This window comes from Garra rufa, chromosome 9, assembly GCF_049309525.1.
Source record: "Garra rufa chromosome 9, GarRuf1.0, whole genome shotgun sequence".
Lineage (NCBI taxonomy): Eukaryota > Metazoa > Chordata > Actinopteri > Cypriniformes > Cyprinidae > Garra > Garra rufa.
Window position 1 is genome coordinate 7103857 of NC_133369.1, and position 14167 is coordinate 7118023.

At 32.3% G+C, this 14167-nt stretch overlaps 1 protein-coding gene across 1 annotated transcript in view; it reads right to left on the reverse strand.

Annotated features, from left to right (window-relative positions):
* The window catches only part of cthrc1b (collagen triple helix repeat containing 1b), a 16980-nt gene extending 3049 nt beyond the window's left edge, over positions 1-13931 (reverse strand). Inside the window, exons 1-3 of the mRNA XM_073847066.1 lie at positions 13767-13931; positions 4995-5213; positions 1669-1885 (exon numbers count right to left, since the gene is read on the reverse strand). Of these exons, the coding sequence (XP_073703167.1) occupies positions 1669-1885; positions 4995-5213; positions 13767-13883 (553 nt within the window). The 5' untranslated portion in view covers positions 13884-13931. The remainder of the gene's footprint in view (positions 1-1668; positions 1886-4994; positions 5214-13766) is intronic.
* Positions 13932-14167: the final 236 nt, after the last annotated feature.

A 14167-nucleotide genomic window follows, 5' to 3' on the forward strand; every position in this document is an offset into this window, starting at 1 on the left:
CTTTGCTCAATTAAAAAGTATATTTTTAAAACTATTCTTTTATAATAATTGAATAATTAATATTAGAATCATATTAATATAATACTAATATATTAATATTTACTTCTAGCATACAAAATACATTTTTAAAATACTGAATATTTAAGAATTTATTTATTATTATTTTATTTCCAATCAGTTGTTTAAGAATTCATATAAATAATATCAATAATACCAATAATCTAGATAGATAGTTATATAAAATACAAGCATTACAATTTTTAGAAAGATTAACATAAAATAATAATATTAATATGATATATAATATTTTTTTCAAATTCTTTATTTATTTATTTCTAGTAAGTTGTTTAATTTTAATTTACAATAATTTAATAAAGATCAATATAAAATAATATTAATAGAATAATATTTTACAAATATTATATTTAAGAATATATTTCTAAGTTGTTTAACAATTAATACAAATAATATTCAATAAACGATAGATAGTTAGATAAAATACATTTGTATATTATTTTTAATAATTATAAATCATTTTTATTATTTTTTAATAATTAGAGAAAGATCAATATAAATATTAATATTATATATTTTTTGTTTAGTAAGTTCTATTAGAGTTTATATTTACATATTTATTAATTAATATAAATATTAATATAAAACAGAAAACTGCTATAAAATATATTTAAAGTTAATCATTTATAATAATATAATCATAAGAATATAATATTAATATATTAATATTCAGTTCTAGCATAAATAATTATTAATAAAATAATCATAATAATAATAATCAATAATAAAATAATATAGTTTAAATAGCATACATAATAATTTTTAAATACTAAATATTTAAGAATTTGTTGTTTAAAAATGTATATAAATTATATTCAATAAACTAGATCTAGATAGATGAAATACAAGTATTAAAATTTGTAATATATTAACAAAGATTAATATAAAATAATATTAGTAATATCACATATAATAATTTTTTAAATAATAAATATTTAAGAATTTCTTTATTTCCAATTTTATATATATATATATATATATATATATAATTTGTATATTCCTAGCAAGTTTTATTAGAATTTATTTAATAATAATTAATATAATAATTAATTAAATTAATAATAATATAAATATATTTTCAGCTTGATATTCATTACCATGCCACATACAAATATAGTAGTGTTTTTTCACATTACCAAAAAAATATATATATATTATATATAATTATAAACATAATTTAATGTTTATGAAAATAATGATAAATATTAATGCTAAATAATGAAAATATACTAATTTTGATAATCTATTCACATATTCAGTTATTAAAAAGACAAACAAATAATTTTTTTTTTGTCCCAGACTAAGCATTAAAGTTAGTAAGATTTTAATAATTTCCACCTTACTAAAATAATGCATAACTTTGCAAGTAAATGTCTCCTTTTCCAACATTAATTTATCCAGAATTATTAACATTAAAGCACTTATTTGTCTGATAGAATGTTACAAAAATGTACTTTGAAAAACTCCATTTTAAATTGTAATTTCATAAAATGCCATAACAGGATTGATATGTGCTATGGCACATTGTAAGGACTCGTTTTTGTCACAAGGTTCAGATGTCACTGTCCGAACCAGTGTTTTCTTGGCTCTTACCTGAGGTGGTTCTGTGTATGTTGATGGTGGAGTTGAATTCGGGACTTCCCTGGTCCAGGTAAATGATGGACTCTATAGGCAGTGGAGCGGCGCATTCTGCCCCATTAAAAGTGAAGTACCAGCGCTGGCAACAAGCTGTCTTACACTTCAGTCTGAGTGAGCCGCTGAACAGCACACGGAGAGCGCTGTCTGCATGCTGCTTAGTGAACGTACACTCCTGAGGACAGGAACACAGGAAGAGCTGATGAATCTGACGCCTTGTTTACAACACACCTCCTCCAAACAGCACATAAGCCAAACATATACTGCAGAAAATATACTGTGGAGGTACTGCGATGGTGATGATATAAGATGGTATTACCATATAGTAGTTTGATTCTTACCATTGCATTGAATGATTACAATGATTACATAGAGTTTCCACACTATTTATGACTTTTCCATACATTGTGATGTATTTTATTATTTTATATTGCACTCACAGTTTTTAGCAAAGAAAATAGCTGAGAAAATCTTTCAATGTTGAGATTTGACTTTACTTATTATTATTCACTTTTTTAATGAATAATAAATAAATGCATTTAATTTATTAATTTCTAGTTATTTTTAATATTGAAAATTAGAAATTGTAGAATTGTAAACAATTTTTTTTTTTAATAAAAAGCACCATGGTAAACAAAAAAACAAACAAAAAGATCACTCCAAAATTGTTAATTTTACCAATAATTATAAAAAACAGCAAATGACACATTGGATAAAACACTTTGCAATAGAAAGTCTGTGAAATAATATTTTCTTGTAAAATGTAATCCAATAATGTTTGTTTTGTTATCAAAAATTTTTTTTTACACTGTACCAGTGTTGTTTTTGTTGAATAAAACTACACATTTTTCTGTAATTGAAATAAAGCGAAATAAAATAATAAAAAATAAATACTGGATAAATGGCAAAGAATAAATAAAATAAAATATTGAATAAAATACATTTAAATAATTAATTAATAATTTGAGTATTTGTATTAATTATTTAATAATTTAAGAAAAGTTAATATAAAATAATAACATAATAAAATAAATAAAATATTTATATATTTATAAAATATATACAAACACATACATACATACAAGTATTAACATTTTTCTAATAATTTTAGAGAGAAATAATATTAAATTATTTTTATTATTATTATTACTATTTTATTAATTTAATTTAAAATAATTTTATACATAAATACATAAATGTGCTTAATAAACTTAAAAAAATACAAATAATATTTTGGCAACTAAAAATAAGTTCAAGTTATAGTACTAAAATAACTAAAACCTAAATTACTTTAAAACTAGAACTTAAATAAAAATTAATTACATCTGAGAAAAAATAAAAATAAATAAATAAAACAAAATTTTACAAATATTAAGTATATAAATGATACTAAAGTAGGAATGCATTGGTTTTGGTTTGTTTCCAAAAGTAGTTTTGACAGTGTTATTGTTGAATAAAACATTTTTTATGTAATTAAAATAAAGCTAAATAAAATAAAAATAAATACTGAATAAATAAACAAATAACTTATTAAACTGACCTAAATTAAAAAATGTATTAAATTACTCTACTAAACCTAAATTACTCTAAAATAAAACTTAAAAACATAATATAAAAAATCAAAAAAAAAAGGACAAAAAAACAACAAAATTACTACAACTAAAATGAAAGCTGAAAATATAAAAACTAGGGCTGTCAAATGATTAAAATTTTTAATCAGATTAATCAGACTTTTCAGTGGATTAATCATGATTAATCACTATTTGCAACACCTGAATCCTAACCATTTTTTTTTTCTAAAATGCATACCAAAATATAAATAACAGGATACATAATTTTCATATTATGCCAGGGCCCGCATCGGGCCTGTTTTAGGCTACTCCTTATTTTTTATATTTTAGACATCCATCAATAATGTCGCGCTGGTGGAAACAACACAAGACTTTCGCTTTTACTTTCGATAACAGCTCAGATGGCGCAACTGGAAGAGATCCGCATTCAATCGCACGCAGTAGGCTAAAACTTAACACAAAATACCGGCAAAAATAAATAATAAATGTGTCGGGGAAAGAGTAAGGACATATCTGAATTATTTATTAATAAAGTGTATTCAATGTGAGTCAATGTCGCAAAGATCCTGCAATCTCATTTTTGGACGCGCCTTGAGAGAGAAATTTATCGTTAAGGATTACATATTAAACAAGTTTTTGTTTTCGATTTGTTTTATTTCGTTAAGTAATAATTTAAAACTTTCTATAGATATGTTTATCATGTCTGTGAGGCATGCATTTAGCTTTATTTTTGTTAAGCACTCCTGTTCAAGAACGAGACAACAGAAAGCGCATCATTTTTGTTTTCTTTATTTTATAAAAACACTTCAACGTTTTTTGGTGTATTACTTTTTCCTTTGTGAGCAAAAATGACGGATAATTTGAAATTGCTTCCACTGAAAAAATGCAAATGATTGAGCTGGTGCCTCGATGACCTGCAAAGCGGCTTTATGTATCTTCCACTCTCCACTCCGTCACTGTGTCAGTCACCGCTCTTTCGAGAATGAACGTAATTGTGCGATGTACAGATGTAATTCCCAAAACATAAGAAAAACGAAATTTTCATAAATTCTGAATGGATTATGGCATGGAAAGTGCAAAGCGCGCTCCCTTTATTATCACTAAAAGCGTCACAAATCTAAGTTCATAGAGATCTCACAACGTTCCGTTATAATCAATAAAGCTTTCTAAACTACACAATGAATATTTTATTTACATCGCGTCTACATTTAGTCAGGAGATGAACAACGCTGGATTGTTTGCCAGATCTTCAATTGCTTTGCTTTCGTTTGAGGGTAGGCTATATAGCACCGTCTACCCCAGTAGAACCGGGCCTAAGCTTGGCTATAACCACTCCAGTTGCAGAGGGGCTGTCGCCCAGGCTTGTACTTGTTAACTGTACCATCATCATTCTTTTTATATTTGAATCCGTCCATAGGCTCACCTTGCTCCATCTCGCCTCTAGCTCCCCAATCCTGACAAATAATTCGTCACACTGCGCATGCGTGAAATGCGTTAAAAAATTTGACGTAATTAACAACAACAAAATAATTAACGCCGTTAACGCGTTATTTTCGACAGCCCTAATAAAAACAAATATATACTTAATATAAGTATAATTTAATTTAATTTAACTTAATATATGAAAATAAATAATACTAAAATAAGAATGCATTGGTCTTGTGGACATGATATTCTCTTAATAAAGCTGTATTCATCATTGTGGCCTCTTACTGTAATTTTGCCCAGGTCAATGCCGTAGTTGAGAGAGTTCCAGGCACACTGCTTGTAGTTGGGTTTCCAGGGCTCTTCAAACCTCTCCGTCACACATTCCCCCTTCTCTCCTCTTGCACCATCCCGGCCCGGTAAACCAGGAGTACCTGGAATTCCGTTCACTCCTGGATTTCCGTCCCTTCCCGGTGTTCCTGCTGGACCCTGAACGCAGCTGGAATACTGAAAAGACACAGGATTCAACAGGAGCTTTTTGGCACAATATTAAACAGCATATTTTGTAGCTTGAAGCGCCTGTAAGAGGTATTAACAATCTCATCCAACACTAGTCAGTGTAATGCATCTGGAATGAGCTCTTACAGTGTGGTCTCTGGTTACTGATGAAAATACCATGCTATGGCTAATACTTAATACTTTTTGCACAATGCTGCTAATGGGCATGGAGAAGTAGCCTATACAGGAACGCTGCCTGCATTAAACATTGTTGGATGGAGACTGAGTGATCTGTCTATTCAGACTGTAAAGCACATGTTATTTTACCGTGATTCATTATGTGATTACACAGTTGTTCAAAAAGTCTCAGATAAATGGCTTAAACACATATATGGGATTCTTTGACAGTATAGGAAACTTAAAAATGCAACATACTTGCCTTGTTTGGTCTATAAACAGCTGCTACAAGAGGTGTTAAAACTAGTATTTCAGCACTTTCGAAACACTGCTTTGTGAAGCTTCGAATAATTTGTGAATCATTTGATTTAACCTGGTGATTCAAAGCGCATATCAAACTGCATGAGTCACGTGATTTTAGTAGGCTAAATGAAGATTCAATCAAAACCTATGATCAACACTATTTCGAAATCTATTGAAATTTTTTTTTTACCTGATTTCGAATAAATTTAATACATTTATACTTATTACTCTCTTACTAACCTGATTTACCAAGCAAGCACCCTACAAATGAATAATATAACACATGCAGACACTTGATATTTAATTGTTTGTTAATTGCGTTTACACTTTCAATAAAACATTTCCAATTTTTACGCATGTTTGAGCTGTTTTCGTTGCATTTACCCCATTTTGACCAGAAGGTGTATGTAAAGTAATGTAAAGTACATGAGACAGAAGCTAAACCCATAAAATTTACAATTGGTCCCACCCACTCTAATGAGAAAAATAAGGTGGATAGGCTATAGGTGGCACCAACAGCTTAAAGGGGTCATCGGATGGCCATTTTCCACAAGTTCATATGATTCTTTAGGGTCTTAATGAAAAGTCTGTAATATACTTTGGTTAAAAATTCTCAATAGTAGTGTAATAAAACACCCTTTTACCTTGTCAAAATCAGCTCTGCAAAAAATCAACTCATTTTATTGCATGGTCCCTTTAAATGCAAATGAGCTCTGCTCGCCCCGCCCCTCTCTGATGTGGGATTATGAGCCGCAATGTTTACTTTAGCCGCATTTAGCCACGTTTAGCCGCATTTAGCTGCGTTCATCGGCGAAACTTGCCAACAAGCACATTATTAAGAAAGGCCGTTTGCAAAGACACATAAAAAACCACTTCTGCTGTGGGTGAAGCTATACGTAGATGCATACGTAGATCGGGATCGGCGCTTTCCTTTTAAAAACGAAAGTAACGCTATCCTCTGCATCTTCAGCGGCTCAGATGTCGAGAGTAAATGACTGCTATGTTCATTATTACATCCAACAACAGAACACCTCAATCTGAGACATTCCTGTCAATGGCGATCAGAGTCAGACTGTTTCAGCTCGGTGAGGGCGGGTCTAAGGTAAGGGGCTCATGTCAATCAACTATTGTGGGAGCAGCCTCTGTTGGTGCGTCGTCATACCGACCAAAACCTGAGAATGACCTGATTTTAAAAAGAGGATATTACTTTTAAAGATTAAAAAAAATACCACTGGGTGGATTTTTATTATTGTAGGGTGGTTGTGTACACAAACTGCCAAAACACATTAATGTTCAAACAACATGTAAAAGTGAGTTTTGCATCCGATGACCCCTTTAATACTTGCCTTAAATGCACTAGAAGCCAAAATATGATCATCTACTAGAACTGGAAAAAACACCGTATTAACACCGCAGAGCCTGTGTGAGCAAAAATGCATTTTAATGAACATTCACTGAGGAGGTGTAGACTTATGCCAACGCCACTGATGGATGAGAAACTTCACCAAAATGCCAGGTGGAACAACCAGCGGGCTCTCCGATCGTGCAGAAAAAGCGCATGCATAATAGGCTATTTAGAGTTTTGTGCAAATGCATGCGCATTAGCGAGGCAGCGACACACCAAACATTTACATCTCAATAAGAAAGCGGCTTCCGAGCGCACGGGTCGAATATGAAGCGGTGTCATCGCCGTAACCCAACCTCGTCTGCACGAACAATACACAGCTCTGAACGCAGGAGGTCTGGCTTTAGCATTAAGCAGCTCCGCTGTCATCCGAGTCTCTTCTGCAAGAGTAATGCAGCTTCTAATCAGCATGCCTGCGAGCAGAGAGCTGTGGAAATAAGGGCCCTTAAATAGGTAATAAATCTTCCCGATACAGGCCACGGGCAAGCCAGGAAGTGAAATGTATTCATATTTATAAGCTCGCAGCGCCGTGGCTGAGACTCAAGCCTTCGGTGCGTTTGGCTCCGCTGCTTTTTATTGACAGAACACACCTGACTGTCCTGCAAACAATGCCTTGCGATGCACACAGCATCGTTTTCCTTGCTGGCTAGTCGTGCCAGGTTCATTAGTGATGCTTCCCCGACTGGTCTGAATGAGAAATTCACCCTCCATATAATCTACCTACCGCGAGCAAATTCAAAAGGATTACCAGGCCTGTTTTTCATTACAATGATGAATCGAGTGGAATGGTTAGCTGATAAAATCATTTACAATAAAACACTTTTTGGTGATAGAGTGGCTCTGATCCAGAAGCCAAGACTTTTTTTCCCACTCCCATGATCAATAGAGCCCTTGATTTGTTTTATTTCACTGATTACAGTTTACGATAAACCATCCTAAACCTAACCCTGTAACTTATAGGCCTATACTTTTCTTAAATAAGGTGCTAGTCAGCACCCTGTTTATGCTAGACCAATTTTGGTGAGACAAAGTTTGTTATGAATGTCTCAAAACTTTACGACAAACAGATCAAAATAGATTGGGAGAAATCTAGCATCGGATGACTTGCTCACCAATGGATGTGAATGGGTGCCGTCAGAATGAATAAACAGCTGACAAAAACATTACAATAATCCACAAACTCCAGTCTATCTGTTAACATCTTGTGAAGTGAAAATCTGTGTGTTTGTAAGAAACAAATCCATCAAGACGTGTTTAACTTAAAACAGTTGCTTTAAGACAAAAAAACAAGTACATAATCAAAAACTCTTCATCCAGTGAAAAGTGATAAAGTCCTTCTTTTAGAACTGTTGTGGACTGTTTTCACTTATAACATTTTAATGGTGGATTTGTTTATTATAAACACAGCTTTTCCATTTCACAAGACATTCATTAATGGATTGAATTTATGTGGATTATTGTGATGCATGTATTTATCAGCCGTTTTGACTCTCATTCTGATGGCACCCATTCACATCCATTAATAAGCAAGTGATGTAATGCTAAATTTCTCCAAATCTGTTCTGATGAACAAACAAGCTCATTTACTTCACTTCACTTGCCTAAGGGTGAGCACATTTTTGGGTGAACTATTCCTTAAAGCCAATAACAGTGTTGTTACTGTTAACTAAAATAATTAAAAAAAAATTGAAAGTGAAATAAAAAGTACAATTATGTTGAAATAAAAAAAGAGTATGAAAGCACATAAAAGTCCTAAAAATAAAATACAAAAATAAAATTTAATTAGAAAACATTAATGCAATAATAAATCAGAAACTAACATTTTTGGCTAACATTTGTGTCATAAGGGTCAATTTTTTGAAATTGAGATTTATACCTCATCTGAAAGCTGATGAATAAGTTTTCAATTGATGTATGGTTTGTTAGGGTAGGACAAGATTTGGCTGAGATACAACTACTTGAAAATCTAGAATCTGAGAAAATATCGATAAAATCCATGTTGGTGAGACAAATTTTGTAATTAATGTCATTTTGAGAGCACACATATATGTCTCAAAACTTTAAAACAAACTGATCAAAACAGATTGGGAGAAATTCAGCATTGAATGGCTTTGCTTACCAATGGATGTGAATGGGTGCCGTCAGAATGAGAGTCCAAACATCTGATAAAAACATCACAGTCATCCACATGTAAGACTTCAGTCCAGCACAATAATGCACAAGTAATCCATACCACTCCAGTTAACATCTTGTGAAGTGGCAAGCTGTGTATTTGTAAGAAATAAACCCATTGCTTCTGGCCAGAAAATAAGTCCAGAATCTATACTAACGCTTCATCCGTTGAAAAAAGTCCATCGCTTCGAACTGTTGTGGACTGTTTTTACTAATAACATCTTAATAGTGGATTTGCTTATTATAAACACACAGCTTTTCACTTCATAATATGTTAATTGATGGACTGAAGTCTTACATGTGGATTACTGTGATATTTTTATCAGGTGTTTTGACTCATTCCGACGGCACCCATTCAAATCCATTGGTGAGCAAGTGATACTAAATTTCTTCATAACTGTTCTCCAAAAAATAAATAAATAAATAAATAAAATAAAATAAAATAAAAAAATGAAACTGAAATAAAAAGTTAAACTATTTTAAAATATAAAAAATAATAAAAATAAATGAATAAAGCACATAAAATTACTAAAATATAAAAATGAAAGTTAATTAAGAACATTAATAAATGCAATAATCATATAACAACACAGAAACTAACATTTCTGGCTAACATTTGTGACCTAGGACCACAAAACCAGTCATAAGGGTCAATATTTGAAGAATAAGCTTTCCATGGATGTATGGTTTGTTAGGATAGGACAAGATTTGACTAGATTTGAACTATTTGAAAATCTAGAATATGAGGGTGCAAAAAAATCAAAATATTGATATAATCGCCTTTAAAGTTGTGCAAATGAAGTTCTTAGCAATGCATATTACTAATAAACAAAATAAGTTTATATATATTTACGGTAAGAAATTAACAAAGTATCTTCATGGAACATGATTTAATTAATATCCTAATGATTTTTGGCATAAAAGAAAAATCAATAATTTTGACTCATACCCATATCATTGGCTTTTGCTACAAATTATACCCATGCTACTTATAAGGGTCATATGGTGGTTTTGCACACCTGTTGATCATTGTTAAAGTCAACTTGAAATACTGCCGAAGATGGTTGAATCATAAAACTTTTGTTACTACCATTGTTGAATGGAAGAGCTGAAAAAGTAACAGGCATTTATGACTTCAGCTGAAAAATTTTAGAGGTGGAGGAAGTTGTAACATTTTAATAAATGATTGCAAAAAACAAACACTTCGTTTAGTGAAATAACAGACACTGACGAGTCATTCTCATGACCAAGAACTTGCATTAAAAACTAATTGACACTAATTAAAATTTTTGGAGTTAAAATATGACCTTGGGTTACTGAGGAGTTAACCAACTTTAGTACTCAAGGGGGCGCTAGAGTCACACACTAATGTGGTAATGGTAGCTATACTACTAATAAATAGCAATGCATACTTGCATTGTGTTATGAACTGTGGTTGGAAATGTGGGCATCTCAACAAAACATGAAATCAAGCAACTCTAGCAAGAGCCCTTGACGTTCACTTACTTGCATATGTTCCAGGCCTTGAAAATTCAATTATCTTAAAGGAGCAACATGATTCTACAAATCATTGCTGTAGCTTGAGAACGGAAATATCAGACACGCATGGACTGCTGGTTACGTCTGGACTATACAAAGTTAACTTTGCTACTTACTATTAAATATGCAGATGGTTCCGCTGGCAAGATTGTTGAATAAAATTATGCAAAAGATGAATATCAAATTTGTCTTGAAATGGACCTCGGGAGATTTCAAAGCAATCAAGGAATGAAATGAGGCGAGGAATTTTTAACAGCTAACAGCTGTATATTCAATTGACTTTGATGACTAGAGACAGACAGTGTTCAATTTGGAATACTAGCGCACTGAATACTGGGCATACTATCCAAAAATATATGTGAAACTAAACATATTATGCAATGATTACCATTTCAACTGTAGTATGCTGTGTTGTTGTCTTTTAAGTTTATTTTGCAATTAAAAAAAAAAAAACGAGTTAAAACTCTACAATTATAAAGTTAAAGGAATAGTTCACCCAAAAATAAAAATTTGCTAAAAATGTATTCACACTCAGGCTATCGAAGATAAAGATGTGTTTGTATCTTCTTCATAATGGATTTGGGGAAATTTAGCATTAAATCACTTGCTCACCAATGGGTGTGAATGGGTGCCGTAAGAATAAGAGTCCAAACTGCTGTTAAAAACATCACAAGTAATCCACACCACTCCAGTCCAGTCCATCAGTTAATCTCTTGTGAAATGAAAAGCTGCATGTTTGTAAGAAACAAGCTCATCATTAAGACGTTTTCAACTTCAATCTAGCTAAATAGTCCACTTTCTTTATTGCTTTCTCCAGTGAAAAAGTCATCTGATCTGAGAAGAGAAATATGCACAGATCGAGCACCTTTTACAAGTGAAAACAGTCCAAAACAGTTGTAAACAAATATAGATTTTGATGAATTTTGATGTGAGAGGACAACAAGAGATGGACTTCTTGACTGAAGGAAGCATTATTATTGATTATGGACTGGTATTTTGGTCAGAAGCGATCAAGGAAAAAGTTTTAATGGTGGATTTGTTTCTTAAAAACATGCAACTTTTGGCTTCACAAGATGCTAACTGATGGACTGGAGTGGTGTGGGTTACTTGTGGATTATTGTGATGTTTTTATCCATTGGCTAAATTTCTTCAAATCTGAAAAAAAAGAATAATAATAATAATTTTTGGCTAAACTAATCCTGTAAAGTTAAGTCAAACACAATATATTTTAACAAATATTGATTTTGGTTGATTTTGGCGAATTTTGATGTGAGAGGACAACAAGAGATGGACTTTTTCACTGAAGGGAGCATTACTATGGATAATGGACTAGCATTTTGCGCAGAAGCGACCAAAGAAGAAGTTGGAAAGTCTTAACGATGGATTTGTTTTTTTACAAACATGCAGCTTTTGGCTTCACAAGATGTTAAGTGATGGACTGGGGTGGTATGGATTACTTGTGGATTATTGTGATGTTTTTATCAGCTGTCTGGACTCTCGTTCTGACGGCACCCATTCATATCCATTGGTGAGCAAGTGATGTAAGGCTAAATTTCTCCAAATCTAAAAAAAAAAAAAAAAAAACCTATTGACTATTCCTCTAAAGTTAAGTCCAACACAATGTATCACAAAACAAATTTGGATATCAGTTTATTATTGTGTGTTTGATGTGAGCGGACAACAAGAGATGGACTTTTTCCACTAAAGGAAGCATTATTATAGATTATGGACTTGTATTTTGCTCAGAAGCAACAGTCTGAAGTTAAAAAGTCTTGATGGATTTGTTTCTTACACACATGCAGCTTTTGGCTTCACAAGATGTTAATTGATGGACTAGAGTGGTGTGGATTACTGTGAGGTTTTTATCAGCTGTTTGGACTCTCATTCTGGTGGCACCCATTCACACCCATTGTTGAGCAAGTGATGTAAGACAAAATTTCTCCAAATCTAAAAACTAAAAAATCACATATCATCTAGGTATTTAGTGCATATAGAAAAGTTGATAACTATCCACAGTATACGGTATGCATATTTCAAACTGAGTACTATAAGAGCTTTTACTCCCCATAAAGAGTATCTAAAACAATTCTAGTTAGTTTCCTGCAAACTGTTTAGAAGCAGTTCACTCTTAGTGGGCTTTGAACAGAGTTTAAACAGCTTTGTCACATCCTTTTTAGCAAATCAATCCATTGTTACCGCTTGGTTAACTGGTCCCTGTGACTCATATTCTTCTCGCATCTGCAAAAATGAATGTGGCATTGTTCGATATTGGCAAAGGCTTTAGTCAATAAGCAAAACTTGCACTGTCTGCAGGAAATCACAGTTACAATATTGATTTCTTGAAGAGACAGATTCAGCCAGCATAGCCAATTATTTTACAGTCACTCACACTATACACTTAAAAGTGAAGTGTCAGATTTTATGACCTCTTTCAGACAGCTCGAAATAAAACCGAGAGTTTCTAGAACTTCTAAAGAGGACAAACCGTCCTATATAAAAAAGCAAAGCGGAGACAAGACCTCTTTAATTTTCTCAGTTGCTTGGGATGGAAATTGAGGCTTGCTCTTGATATAGTTTCTCTAGAGATAACCCCCCGGAAATCTCGCATTTCTCCTTTAAAGGTTCAAAAGAGATCTCAAACTGTGCAAACAAAGTTTGCAATCAAAAGTCAGTAATCTCAGTATGATCTCGAACATTTTTCATCAAATTATTACAGAAACGGAGGATCTGAGCCGCTATGCACATTCATTTTTAGCTCCACACTCTTCAAAGACAACACTTGACTGGAATTTTATAAGATACATCTTAATAATTAAGTTAAACATAATTTAGTCTCCAGAGCTATTGAAGTTTCTTTCGGGTTTAAATGCATTACATAAATACACAAAAAACTACATAAAGTTGTAGATGGTGATTTAAAAGAAAAAAAGTGACAAAAATAATACAGTAAATACTTAAAGTCTTACTTTCTCCATGTAGTCAACATCCTTCTGGCGCAGACCTCTGGTTTTTAATTTTTCTGCTTCGTAGCTTGCAAATAATATGCAGGAGATGATCAATACTGGAGTCTTGAAGTGTCCCATATTTGAGTTGAGCGGTTAGAGAAGACAGGGCTGCTTACAGTACATCTGTTGAGCTCTAGACAAGACTGAGAGAGAAAGAGGGAGTGAGAGAGAGGTGGGGCCGATGTGATCTCTCCAGGGACCAATTATTCCCAGACCGCCGGTGAAACTTCCCTCCAGATGTAGAATGGGAATATAATGGGTTATGATATGACATAAAACAAGAATCAATACTTCTGATGGGCTTATCAGTGCTTTCTCAGAGCCTACTGATGTTTCGCACAGGTGAGATGACCTCTCGCCCT